This window comes from Schistocerca cancellata, chromosome 2 (assembly GCF_023864275.1).
Source record: "Schistocerca cancellata isolate TAMUIC-IGC-003103 chromosome 2, iqSchCanc2.1, whole genome shotgun sequence".
NCBI classification, from domain to species: domain Eukaryota; kingdom Metazoa; phylum Arthropoda; class Insecta; order Orthoptera; family Acrididae; genus Schistocerca; species Schistocerca cancellata.
Genome location: NC_064627.1, coordinates 816,642,724 through 816,656,746, shown reverse-complemented (window position 1 = coordinate 816,656,746; position 14,023 = coordinate 816,642,724). Strand labels below are relative to the sequence as shown.

The 14,023-nt window shown below is 43.7% G+C and overlaps 1 protein-coding gene across 1 annotated transcript in view; it reads left to right on the top strand.

Moving 5' to 3' along the window:
- Positions 1-11,496, top strand: part of LOC126158891 (protein sister of odd and bowel-like) — a 212,913-nt gene extending 201,417 nt beyond the window's left edge. The window contains exon 4 of the mRNA XM_049916474.1: positions 11,052-11,496. Within this exon, the coding sequence (XP_049772431.1) occupies positions 11,052-11,496 (445 nt within the window). The remainder of the gene's footprint in view (positions 1-11,051) is intronic.
- Positions 11,497-14,023: the final 2,527 nt, after the last annotated feature.

Genomic DNA, 14,023 nt, shown 5'->3' with positions numbered 1-14,023 from the left:
CATTAAATCTCCGACATCGCTGCTGCCCAGAAAAAAGATCCTACAAGAACGGGACCAACGACGACTGAAGAGAATCGTTCAACGTGACAGAAGTGCAACCCTTCCGCAAATTGCTGCAGATTTCAATGCTCGGCCATCAACGAATGTCAGCGTGCGAACCATTCAATGAAATCATCGATAGGGGCTTTCGGAGCCGAAGACCCACTCGTGTACCCTTGAAGACCTCACCTTCAATTAAATCATCGATAGGGGCTTTCGGAGCCGAAGACCCACTCGTGTACCCTTGAAGATCTCACAACACAAAGCTTTACGCTTTGTCTGGGCCCGTCAACACCGACATTAGACTGTTGAAGACTGGAAATATGTCGCCTGGTCGGAAGAGTCTCGTTTCAGATTGTATCAAGCGGATGCACGTGTAGGGGTGTTGAAACAACCTCATAAATCCATGGACCCTGCGTGTCAGCAGGAGACTGTTCAAGCTAGTGGAGGCTCTGTAATGGTGTGAGGCGTGTGCAGTTGGAGTGATATGGGACCCCTGATACGTCTCGATACGACTCTGACAGGTTACACGTAGGTAAGCATCTTGTCTAATCCCCTGCATCCATTCATCTTCATTGTGCATTCCGACGGACTTGGGCAATTCCAGCAGGACAATGCGAAGCCTCAAATGTCCAGAATTGATACAGAGTCGTTCCAGGAACACCCTTATGACTCTAAACACTTCCGCTGGTCGCCAAACTCCCCAGACGTGAAAATTATTGAGCATATGTGAGATACTTTGCAACGTGCTGTTCAGAAGAGATCTCCACTACCGCGTACTCTTACGGATTCATAAACAGTCCTGCAGGATTCCTAGTGTCAGTTCATGCCACGTCGTTTTCCAGTACTTCTGCGTTCTCTCTGGGGCCGTACACAATATTAGACAGGTGTACCAATTTCTTTGACTCTTCACTGAATTAGGTGAAGAAATAAGGTTTATGCTGTTGCATGCCCAAGATTTAATGAAACAGTCGCGGCCTTGCGAAACATGAAGATGAACCATAAGAAAACCTTAGAGTATAAAAGTTCCAGTGAACATTGGTAATTAAACGAGTCGATTGCGAGATAATTTCGAATGTGCGGTTACGATCTCCTTCTGACTTCTGTGTAAGTATTGTACTAGTTAGTTCAAATTTACGTGAAATGTAAACTTTTTAATTGATTTGTCTTCTAATTGGGTTCAAATTTCCCCTTTCGCCTATTGCAGCAAGCAATAAAATCCTTGAAACTTCCCGACAGATTATAACTGTGAGCCGGACCGAGACTCGAACTCGGGACTTTTGCCTTTTACTGTCAAGTGCTCTACCATCCTTCTTTTTTTTTCAAAAATCTCATTTTGTTCGTCGCATTTGTTCGGTGCGGATGTTCCATGACATCCGTTCAAGTTCATCGTTGATTCCTCCACTCAGCTTTATTATTACAGAGGGCAGTTAACCCTCTGACCGAACACGCTGAGCTACCACGCCGGCACTATCTGAGCTACCCAAGTACGGCTCACGACCCGTCCTCACAGCTTTACTGCCGCCAGTACCTCGCCTCCTACCTTCCAAACCTCTCAGAAGCTCTCCTGTGAAACTTGTAGAAGTAGCACTGTTGTTGTTGTTGTTGTGGTCTTTAGTCCTGAGATTGGTTTGATGCAGCTCTTCATGCTACCCTATCCTGTGCAAGCTTCTTCATCTCCGAGTACTTAATGCAACCTACATCCTTCTGAATCTGCTTAGTGTATTCATCTCTTTGTCTCCCTCTACAATTTTTACCCTCGACGCTGCCCTCCAATGCTAAATTTGTGATCCCTTGATGCCTCAGAACACGTCCTACTAACCGGTCCCTTCTTTTTGTCAAGTTGTGCCACAAACTCCTATTCTCCCCAATTCTATTCAATACTTCATCATTAGTTATGTGATCTACCCATCCAATCTTCAGCATTCTTCTGTAGCACCACATTTCGAAAGCTTCTATTCTCTTCTTGTCCGAACTATTTATCGTCCATGTTTCACTTCTATACATGGCTACACTCTATACAAATACTTTCAGAAACGACTTCCTGACACTGAAATCTATACTCGATGTTAAACACTGGACTCGCATTCGGGAGGACGACGGTTCAATCCCGCGTCCGGCCATCCTGATTTAGGTTTTCCGTGATTTCTCTAAATCACTCCAGGAAAATGCCGGGATGGTTCCTCTGAAAGGGCACGGCCGACTTCCTTCCCCATCCTTCCCTAATCATATGAGACCGATGACCACGTTGTCTGGTCTCCTTCCCCAAACAACCAACCAACAACTCGATGTTAACAAATTTCTCTTCTTCAGAAACGCTTTCCTTGCCATTGCCAGTCTACATTTTATGTCCTCTCTACTTCGACCATCATCAGTTATTTTGCTCCCCAATATCAAAACTCCTTTACTACCTTAAGTGTCTCATTTCCTAATCTAATTCCCTCAGGATCACCCGACTAAATTCGACTACATTCCATTATCCTCGTTTTGCTTTTGTTGATGTTGATCTCATATCGTCCTTTCAAGACACTGTCCATTCCGTTCAACTTCTGTTCCAAGTCTATTGCTGTCTCTGATAGAATTACAATGTCATCGGCGAACCTCAAAGTTTTTATTTCTTCTCCATGGATTTTAATACCTACTCCGAATTTTTCTTTCGTTTCCTTGAAGTAGCACTGTGTCTCCGCAATATACTTGTGTCCGCAATATGCTTTGCTCCTGGAGTGCTTCATTAGGTTTTCCAAAAATATCGTAAAAACCGCTAATTTTATAGGCTGAGGAGAATGGGCCTTAAAGTTCAATGACCCCGCTGCTGCTGCGTACCAGCACCAGGTCGTCCCCTTTCTGTTCTTTCATCATCATACAACACAAACACGACACTACACAATATCCCTTCACACACGGAGGCCAATCATATTCACGTGCACATAACGTCTACACTTAACGTGCAATTCTCGCAAAATCTTTCCAATTAGGCGGCTTAACTTATCCTCGGGATGTCCAGCCAACCATACCGTATGACTTTTAGCTGACACGAGAAGACTTCTGCGACGGGGAACTTTTTGTGATGCTACGTACGCTGCTGGGGCGGCTGGGGCCAGGTCGCGTGCGCTGGCCGCATCTGGCCGGGTGCTTAAAAGTAGCGTTTATGCGCGGCCCGGGCGACAAGTGTCGGGTGTCCGTGGCGCCGTGGGCGGCCGCGATGACGGCGCTGCGCCAGCGCCCGGTATCGCCTTACAACGGCCGCGCTTCGCACTCGCCTAACCTGGAATTTAGCTCCGCGTCTCCCTCTATGTTTCTCCCACAGCGGCGCCAGGTACACGGGAGGTACAAGCTCTCCTGGGCTATATACCACCAGAATTTTAACGTAATAAAAGACACGGGGACGTGTGTTATGTGATGCACCAGCGTCTTACAAGTCAGCGGCAATGGCCACAGAAAAAAGATAAACTGAAAGAACAAAGGTGAGCAACCACTGTATATGACCACCCCGATTTTCCACAGAATCAGAAATTTTGTACAGAAAATGAGTTCTTGCTGCTTCGAACAAGAACGTGTTTCGAAGATAGCGAAAAGTAATGCATTAGCCCTGCGGTCACCCAGCACTGGCAACTTTCGTTGCCAGGCGAGTGTGATAACTCAGTTAAGCACGATCAAGAGCACAAACTCGACGACACGGTCGATGCCTTAACTCACCTGAACGAGCAGGATCTCTGATGGCTACAAGGTGGTTAACAGATGTGTTAGGAGGTGCACCTTCCTTTGCAAACTGTGGCTTGCGGGCTCAGAGGAATTGGTCTTTGCACTATAATCTACCAAAAACATCGAAATCATTGGACTTTGAGTAAATGGAGAACTGTGCTCCTTACAGTTAAAACTTCCCCTTAGAAAAATTAAGAATGACTGAGCTGGTGAACCTCTTACGTTATTTGATTTTCAGACAGCTGAGCAAAACTGAACGAACCCAGACATTTCTCTCTTTACTTATTCTGATCAACTGTAAACTGACACACTTTTTTTTCTTTTTTTAGCGCAATGCAATCTGACTTTCAATAATCCCTACAAAAGAATCAAAAGAATGGCCCTGAACCTATACCTTTCATGAATCACTTACCTCACAAAAATCTTCGTTACTTAAACTACTGCAATACAGCGTGCGCCAATACTGCCAGCTAAATAAAAGATTCTAACTACTGAAGTCACAACTACTGATAGGTATAGTTAGCAGATCAAAGATTTTGATGGAGAACAAACAATTTATTGACCTTAATAGTGTTCAAAAGTCATTATATATATATATATATATATATATATATATATATATATATATATATATATATGTTCATGGCATCCGGGCATCCGGTCTTACAAAATTCCTTTTTCTGACGCACACACGTCCAGATCGTCCGCTCTCAAAATTCTGTCATCTCTCTCCCCACATCCACCACTGCTGGCGGCTCATCTCAAACTGCGCAACGCTACGCGCTGTTTCCATCCAACTGCCCAACACCACAATGGCAGATATCTCAACAATGCCAATCAGCCACAGACTGCACACAGCACCGTCAGTGATTTTCATACAGAGCGCTACGTGGCGTTACCAACATAAAAACATAAACAGCCTACTTACACAATTTGGTACCGCTCAAATTTGCAGATCTATTTGCTTAGTATGTTGCCTTCAGGACACTGGAATGTTCGTAGTAACATTACGAAAGGAGACGAGTCTGGTGATGGTGATGTCTTAATGTGAGGAGACATTATGTTGAACAGGCGTACAGACTATCATCTTAGTTACCGCCCATAGGCACAAATAAAGAGTACTGCAAATCGATATGTGAGTTTTCATACGTGCACTTCTTTTTCTAGTGCTCTTTAGGAACAATAATAGGGTTGCTGTTGGGAATAGAATTCTCGCAGTTGATAACATGCACCACATGGAGTGCTCGTAGAGGTCTTCTCATACGTCTCTTATACAGCACAGATAGAATGCGCTTATCATTGTCTTCTCCGTCGTTTTACAAGGAGAATTTTATATGCATCGCCATACGTATTAAAGTAAATGTATATATACAGAGTAAAGAGACGAATAAAATTCGTACCAATGTAGGGATTCGAACCCGTGCATTTGTCCAAAGCCACTGAGCTAGAGTGGCTTAGTAGTTAGCACATCTGCCTGGTGAGTGGGAGACCCATGTTCGAATCCTGGCCTTGGTATAAATTTTCATTCCTCACTTCAGTCTGCATATGTATGAGGCGTTCAAAATGGTTCAAATGGCTCTGAGCACTATGAGACTCAACTGCTGTGGTCATCAGTCCCCTAGAACTTAGAACTAATTAAACCTAACTAACCTAAGGACATCACACACATCCATGCCCGAGGCAGGATTCGAACCTGCGACCGTAGCAGCAGCGCGGCTCCGGACTGGAGCGCCTAGCACGACCACCGCGGCCGGCTATGTATGAGGCGTATTCGGAAAGGAAGGTCCGATTAGGCGCGAAATGGAAACCACTGTGAAAATCCGACGGAACTTGGCACAGATGTGTTGGGCAGTATCTTTAGTGTGCCTTTAGATCGCTTCACGTCGCTCTTTTCAGTTCAGAGCGCAACGTGATCATGTATAAATGCCTGAAAAATTAAAAATTTGTGGTAATTTCCCGTGGGACCAAACTGCTGAGGTCATCGGTCCCTATGCTTACACACTGTCCTTACGATAAGGACAACACACACACATCCATGCCCGAGAAAGGATTCGAACCTCCGACAGGGGGTGGGTGGGGGGATGGGGGGGGGGGGGGAGCCGCGCGAACTGTGGCAACGACAGTGTCTCCCACCAAATATGTGGGTCTGGTGAGAGATTTCGCCTGAAGCTGTGAGGCCCACATCACGTAAATGCCACGCGTTTCTTTTTTCAAGACAGTTTTCAGCCGCATTCTGCTGGTCAATGAAGACGCTCCTGCAGCTTTTTCGATGGGAAGTGTTTGATCACCCACAATACGGCCCTTAATTGGCTCCCTCCGTTGTTCATCTCTGCTCATATGTTAACTTTTTGGCACAAACAGCGACCAGTGTGGAGAATTAGCGGAAAGCACATGCAGTTGCTTTCTGTGACGAGGGTACTGGAAAGTTTGTACAACGCTACGACAAATGTTTAAGTCGGAGCGGCGACTATTTAGAAAGTTAGATGGAAGGTGTGGCTAACTGTTGCGAATAAAAAAAAATTTTGATTTTCACTGTGGTTTTCATTTCGCGACCGATCGGACCTTACTTTCCGAACAGCCCTCGTACATCATAGATGTCTGAAACTTCAAAAGGTCTCTCGAACCATAGTTCCATTTGGTAAAGCAACCATGCCTGGGTTTCAGGTAGAATCCCCGGGTGCTGAGGTGATATTCCAGGACAGTTGGAGAGCCTCTGCAATGCTGTTCGAGTTTAGGCGTGAATTGGAGGTTGAGTCAAGGAGGGACGTATCCTAGGGTAGTCTGTATAGTCATGCAAAGCCGCTGTGTCAGCGTGGAAGAGTGAGACCACGGTTAGAATCCCAGCCTTGATATAAATTTTCATTCGTCGCTTCAGTAGTCATACAAACGTCATAGATTATGAGACTTGAAAAGATTTCTGGAACGACAGTTTCATTTTATTAAAGTAACTGTTGGCAAATGACTACTCCACAGAAACACTTCAATTATTTATTTTTGTTTCTCTTCGCTAGTAGTTTCAGAGTCGTAGTACATCATCAAGTGCTCATTCTCGACGAAAGCAGGCAAGCTGTCATGCTGCAACTTCGCAACATCGCTGTCCATAGAACATGAATGAACGCTTCAGAATGGGGTTGCGACCTCGAAGGTCATCGTGAATAAATAAATAAATAAATGAGAAGATACGTGATGTTTACCTGTGGGACTGTCATTTAAAAAGAAAGAGGCAGGTGAATAGATGGAGTGGAGAGACGAATTACTGTCCATCAACAACCATTAACTGTCCTCTAGACCTCACACTTATATTTCTCAGGAATGGGATCGAGTAGTCAAGAGACTTCTTGAATCAGCTTACCGAGAACACTCCACATCGCTGTAAAGTGTATGTGGTAGCCACGTTTCCTCATATTTTATATTAGTGTTCTGTTGCTGTCGTAGAGATTTTCTGCTTTCTTTGAAGCTTTTCTAATATAAACTTTAGATTCTACTGTAACTTTTACGCTACACTCTTCAGAAAACATTTATTGACTACCTTTTGTTTTAGACATCACCTTTTGCCTGTCAAAGTTTTCAGTACATGTTACTGGACTTGCAACAAACTAATATATGAGAGCCCTTAGCATATTTAAATATTTGATTCGCAAATTAATTCGATGCATTATTCTTGATGTGATCTTGCACAAAAAACTCAAGGAAGTAATGTCTTGAGACAAACAGAGCAACAGAAAAAGTTATCACGAAAAAAAAGGGAGAGTGCTCTTTAGTAACATAGTTCCAGAAGGAAGATGAAATGCTGTTTGTGTAGTCCACCCCACTGAAATATTCAGACAATCTTCGACAGCCACAGAATGGCACAATTACTGAACACTCCATAGAGTCGATTTTCATTGCTGTCATATTTAACAGTGCGGTAATTTGTCGAACATTTCTGTTTATAGAATAATGCTTTCGTTGTCGACGTCATTATATTTTGCAATTCAGTCACTATCTTTTGCTGGCGACAACTCCGAGTGAAACGCCTACAGAAAACCAGTAAGTCGTTTTGTCGCGGGTGCACATTACGCAATATAGTCATGAACTGTATGCTGTTCGTCACACCTATAATGTAATTCAAACATAAAGTGCCTCCACGATATGCACGATCGATACATAAACCTCCGGTAAGATCATAATATTTTTCCTCTCCAAGACGATACGAAATCTCATTAGCCCTTGTACTGTGTCATCGTCCTTCAGAACACTTAATTGACATAATAAATTTAGATTTGCCTCGAGAGTGCCTAACATCAAACTAAATGAGCGTCTATGGAGCGCTGCCACGAGAAATATGTGATTCTTAAGCTTGCTGCAACGATTACCGAGAGTTGTAGAATGCTCTTAATTTAATAATTACACCATTTGTTGTCAAGTTCTTGCCACGAATGTCTCAGGTGTGCTTTTTAGAGATGTGGAATTGTAATGATTCTCTCCCAGTAGAGTATGTACAAAATGTTTACTGTCGCTGACATTTGTTAAGACATACTAGAAGCACTAGTTCTACTTTTCAAAATTTATGGTTTTATTCTCACTCAATCAAAACAATCCACAATCACAAACACAGTTCAGTGTCACAAAAAAGGACATAAATTCAGAACAAACATAAATACATAGTAACAGTTTCCTTGTCTTTCTAAAACCCACATATCGAAAGAGCTTCACCTAATATTAACCCTTTCATCAACAAAACGAGTCTGAGGCAATTCGTGGCAGTCAAGGTTAATATAAAGCATGCTAACTGTTCTCGTAGCTTCTAGCACGTTCTATGAGTCAAAACATTGTTTATGTATCTTCTGTTTTTTAAATATTAATTCAACTTTAATTTATTGAGTGCTTTTCATAAGTAGTGATTCCTTCGAGGATTTCTTAAAACAGCATTTGTTGACAAAGTTTTCAAGTTACAGAAAATATTCTTAAAGCTGTTAACTTCAGGTTATAATGAAACATTGGTTGAGTATCGATAGCATTGCAGAAAAAATATAAATAGTAACATGTTTGTCTAATAATATAATTACATTTTACAATAATAATGAATGATATAGTTATATTTTATTAGTACTTGCTGTCATTCATTTGGAATCTTATATACACAGAGTAGTACCGCAGTATATTAAAATATCGGTACATAGACGAAAAATTATAATTGTGGCAAATTTGCTCCCTACGGCAAACTTTGTGAACATCATCAGTTTGGATTACACAGCTTGTAAATAAAACTAGTTCAAATATGATCGGAATTTAGGAGGTATCGCAAATTTACTTAACCAAGAAAAGTTCAGACAGGGTGCTACAAGTTTTTAGGGAAAATGTTCCTTCCAATGTTTTTTGTTGAGCTGCCAACCTCTCCGCAGTGTGTCACTAAATGGCAGCAAGTGATTGATGACGGTGGCGCCTTTGGTGGAATTCGAGAGGAGCTGGTTAATTGCCAGCACCGGGTTTCATCCTCACCCTTGTCGCTGTCATACTCAGCAACATCAGATACGTGACTCTATAAACTCTACACGGATTCATCACCGTCTCCTACACTTGACAGATACACTTAAGGCATAAATCTCAAACTGTCAATACTTTCATACAGATCTTGTAATTAAATTTCCTCATCTTTATCTACGATAATGGTGGAAGCTGAATAAATGAATTAATATTTGTACCACAGCTGGACTAGGTCTCCGTGCTTACTAAGCGGTAATGCTAACCATTAGCATTCTTGCTAGTAATCAAGGAGACCTGGGTTCAAGTCCCGACCACGGAAATGGAAATGCCGTGTGGCTAAGGCCTCCCGTCCGGTAGACCGTTCGCCTGGTGCAAGTCTTTCGAGTTGACGCCACTTCGGCGACTTGCGTGTCGATGGGGATGAAATGATGATGATATGGACAACACAACACCCAGGCCCTGAGCGGAGAAAATCTCCGACCCAGGCGGGAATCGAACCCGGGCCGTTAGGTATGAGATTCCGTCGCGCTGACCATTCAGCTGCCAGAGGCGGACAGTACCGACCATGGCACGAATTTTAATTCATTTATTCAGCTTCCACCATTATCTTATCAACCAAATGTATTCACTGTCGATCATTCTGCAAGTCGATATTGTCTTCTGGTGTTGCCAATTTCTTATAGACAATTGTTTCATCTACGAACGATCTTAAAGAGCTACTGAAACTTTGTACTAGATAATTTATGTACATTGTAAACAATAACGGTGCTATAACACTCTTGAGGTACTCAGGAAATTGCCGGCCGTGGTGGCCAAGCGGTTAAAGGCGCTACAGTCTGGAACCGCGCGGCCGCTACGGTCGCAGGTTAGAATCCTGCCTCGGGCATGGATGTGTGTGATGTCCTTCGGTTAGTTAGGTTTAAGTAGTTCTAAGTTCTAGGGGACTGATGACCTTAGAAGTTCAGTCCCATAGTGCTCCGAGCCATTTTGTACTCAGGAAATTACCTTCACCTCTGTCGATTTTGTTGCATTAAGAGCAACACGTCAAGTTCTGTCTACATCTACATACATACTCCACAATCTACCATATGGTGCGTGGCGGAGGGTACGTCGTACCAAAACTAGCATCTTCTCTCCCTGTTCCACTCCCAAACAGAACAAGGGAAAAGTTACTGCCTATATGCCTCTGTACGAGGCCTAATCTCTCTTATCTTACCTTTGTGGTCTTCCCGCGAAATATAAGTTGGCGACAGTAAAATTGTACTGCAGTCAGCCTCAAATGCTGTTCCTCTAAATTTTGTCAGTAGCGCCCCCTTTCCTCCAGAGACTCCCACCCGAGTTCCTGAAGCATTTCAGTAACACTCACATGATGATCAAATCTATCAGTAACAAATCTAGCAGCCCGCCTCTGAATTGCTTCTATGTCCTCCCTCAATCCGACCTGATAGGGATCCCAAACGCTCGATCAGTACTCATGAATAGGTCGTATTAGTGTTTTATAAGCGGTCTCCTTTACAGATGAACCACATCTTCCCAAAATTCTACCAATGAACCAAAGACGACTATCCGCCTTCCCCACAACTGCCATTACATGCTTGTCCCACTTCATATCGCTCTGCAATGTTACGCCCAAATATTTAATCGACGTGACTGTGTCAAGCGCTACACTACTAATGGAGTATTCAAACATTACTTTTTCCTATTCATCTGCATTAATTTACATTTATCTATATTTAGAGTTAGCTGCCATTCTTTACACCAATCACAAATCCTGTCCAAGTCAAAGAGACTGTTCACAGCAGTGATATTGATACTGATTTGTAATTCTTTTCCTGTTTCACCAGGTACATCCACAGCAAGGAGAAGCCGTTCAAGTGCGGGGAGTGTGGCAAGGGCTTCTGCCAGTCTCGCACGCTGGCGGTGCACAAGATCCTGCACATGGAGGAGTCGCCGCACAAGTGCCCCGTGTGCGCGCGCAGCTTCAACCAGCGCTCCAACCTCAAGACGCACCTGCTGACGCACACGGACATCAAGCCGTACAACTGCTCGGCCTGCGGCAAGGTATTCCGCCGCAACTGCGACCTGCGCCGGCACAGCCTCACGCACAACCTGGGCGCCGCGGCGGCCACCGTCGCCCCCGCGCCGTCGTCGTCGTCGTCGTCGTCGTCGCCGGCAGCTTCCGTGGCCGGCAGCAACGGCGCCAGCACCTCCTCCGCGCTGCCGCTGCCTTTGGCGCTGGCAGCGGCCGGCGGCTTCGTGCTCGAGGCCGCCGCCGCCGCCACGCAGTGATGACGTTACGCGCCCTCGCACCGCCTCACACTACCCGCTGTTACCCCCGAGGGTCGCTGCTCAATACTGAAGAATGTATAATAAATGTTCCTTTGTTTCGTATGTTAGTTTGGTGAAGTGCATCCTCTGCCACTACTATTAAACTCTAATTGTGTCTGACCGCTCCACACCAAAATGGGAATAATTGCTCTCGCAGCGAACACAGCGTCATTTCTCTGGTCACAGCTACAAAAGCACTGTAACTGGCTTCGTGTGCATATGAAATAGTTTCAGACCAGTTACCTGTCGGTAAACTGTAATATGTTCAAAGTCCATTGACTAACTACACGCCGAAGTCGTGGCGGTAGTCTCTTTCAAACGTCGTGCGGTAAGAAATTTCCTATCTTTTCTAGTGCTCATCCCATCCTACCATTATTTTCGTGATTTTGGAAATTTATTTTATTTATTTTTGTGGTCAGATGCCTGCGTTTCCTCAGTTAACCCGAGGCAGGGAAGATGAAAACGGCATCGTTCTGAGATTCGTGTAAACTTTAGTTCTGCGTATTATAGGAGAACTCGGAGCGGAACGGGATACTTAATGATTAACAATTTCTATAAAGTAAGGGATCACAAGGAAACACTTCTTCAAGTGATAAAAAAAACACCTCGTAGTGTAACCTAATGTACCTTATTTTAAAATCACTTAAAACAATACAGTTTGCATTTTTTACAATTTTGCAAAGAAAGTATGGCATATTTCCCGTTCCGCCCCACCCGCGGAGCAGAATGGGATAAGGGTATTTTTTGTTAAATTGCTGCATAAACGTGGAATTTGAATTACGAATATCGTATTGAACTATGACAAAATGTTGTATAACAGGCAATTCAGACTAAGGAATGTGTAATTTAAACAATTAAAAAGTCATTCTTCAAAATAAAAAAATATTTTAATGTCATTCTGAAAAATGTACAATGCTTAATAACCACCAAACCAATAACTACTAGCCCTTTCGACAATAGTCACAAATCAGTATTTCCTCTTCATCTTCACTGTCTGTGCCAGCACATGAATTGTGTGCCCACTCTGGCATGCGACCCAGCCCTCATTAGAAACGGAGTAGAAGTCCCCACAGTAGACACACTCAGCATCCTCTCTCTCTGATTCTCTTTTGTCCATCATCTTCTTCCTTTTATTTTTCTTAAGGTCTTTGATCTTCTCTTTTTTTTTTGGGTGTACTGTTGCATTGCACCAGACGTCTGTGCTGACATTGTTTATATTTGTGCACCCTCCTCCTTTCTGTAGGCCTACTTTACGTACGACAGCATTCTGCAGTTCTTTCTTATAAGGAGAATCTGTTAATACGACGGTTTTTTTCTTTTCGTCTTGTAGTCCGCCGTGTATTTTGACAGATTAGTGGGATTGGAATGACAGCCTCGGGCGATATCTGGAAAGCTGAGTTGTTCGGCGAACATAGCTGGCTGGGAGAGTCTGGCATCCATGAACATCCAGGCTGGGTTTGCTTTCTACTTGCATCAAAATATGACGGGGCATAACGGGACACTATCCCATTCTGCCCCGTCCCGTTCCGCCCCAAGAGCACTTTTGAGGTTAAAAACTTTTATGGAGTGTAATAACTAACGTATTTAAACGCATTACATAACTAAAGTATAACAAATGCCATGTACTTTAAGGGAATGTCTCATTTTAGGGTATACAATTAACAATTAACAGCTTACCTGGCGTTGAAATTCACCAAACGTTAGAACAACGCAAGCGTTAACGTGACGGAGAACAATTCACTTAGATCTCGCACTTCAAACTAAATCAGAATGGCTGCCCTCACTTCCCTTCCATTCGGAGAAATAGTTACATGCCCAACAGGTTGCAACACTGTCCAGTCTAGAAAAGAGCAATTTCCCATTGTGCCCCGCTATCCCGTTCTGCCCCAAGTTCCCCTACATGCTTCAACTTTTGGTGTACTCTATTTTCTGAGGCAGATGTTGAGGACTAGACCAGCATTTGCCTAAACAACCCCATAACCCACACTCACGCTGGCCGATGGAACAGAACATCTCTCATCAAATGGCTGTGCGGATTCGTTCCTGGTCTGATTCATGGCACTACCTTGAAAGCTGACGCGCTTCACATGAAGCTATACGAGCCGGTCGATATAACAAATTTTCCTCAATAGTATTCAGTAACCAAGAGAAGCAAGGAGAGTGGAGTGTAATTCCTGGTCTCGAGATAATGTCTAGGCTTCTCCGTACAGTCTCGTGGAGTAAAGTCATATGACACTGTTGACAGTGAACTGTCCTGATTGGGACGTTAACCTAGGCTGTACTGTCGTTGCTTTCTTGAGACGAAACGGGTAAGTGCTCGTTTGCTTGTTCTGACTTGCGTTCTGTCCGCACTCTTCCACATCACACTACACTGCGTTCCATGATAGAGATACGAGTAAATACTTCACAGTTCGTAGCGGGTCAGAGGAAGGCAACCTTGATGGCAGTTTATATATCCACATTTCCCCCACCATTCAGAGAATACATA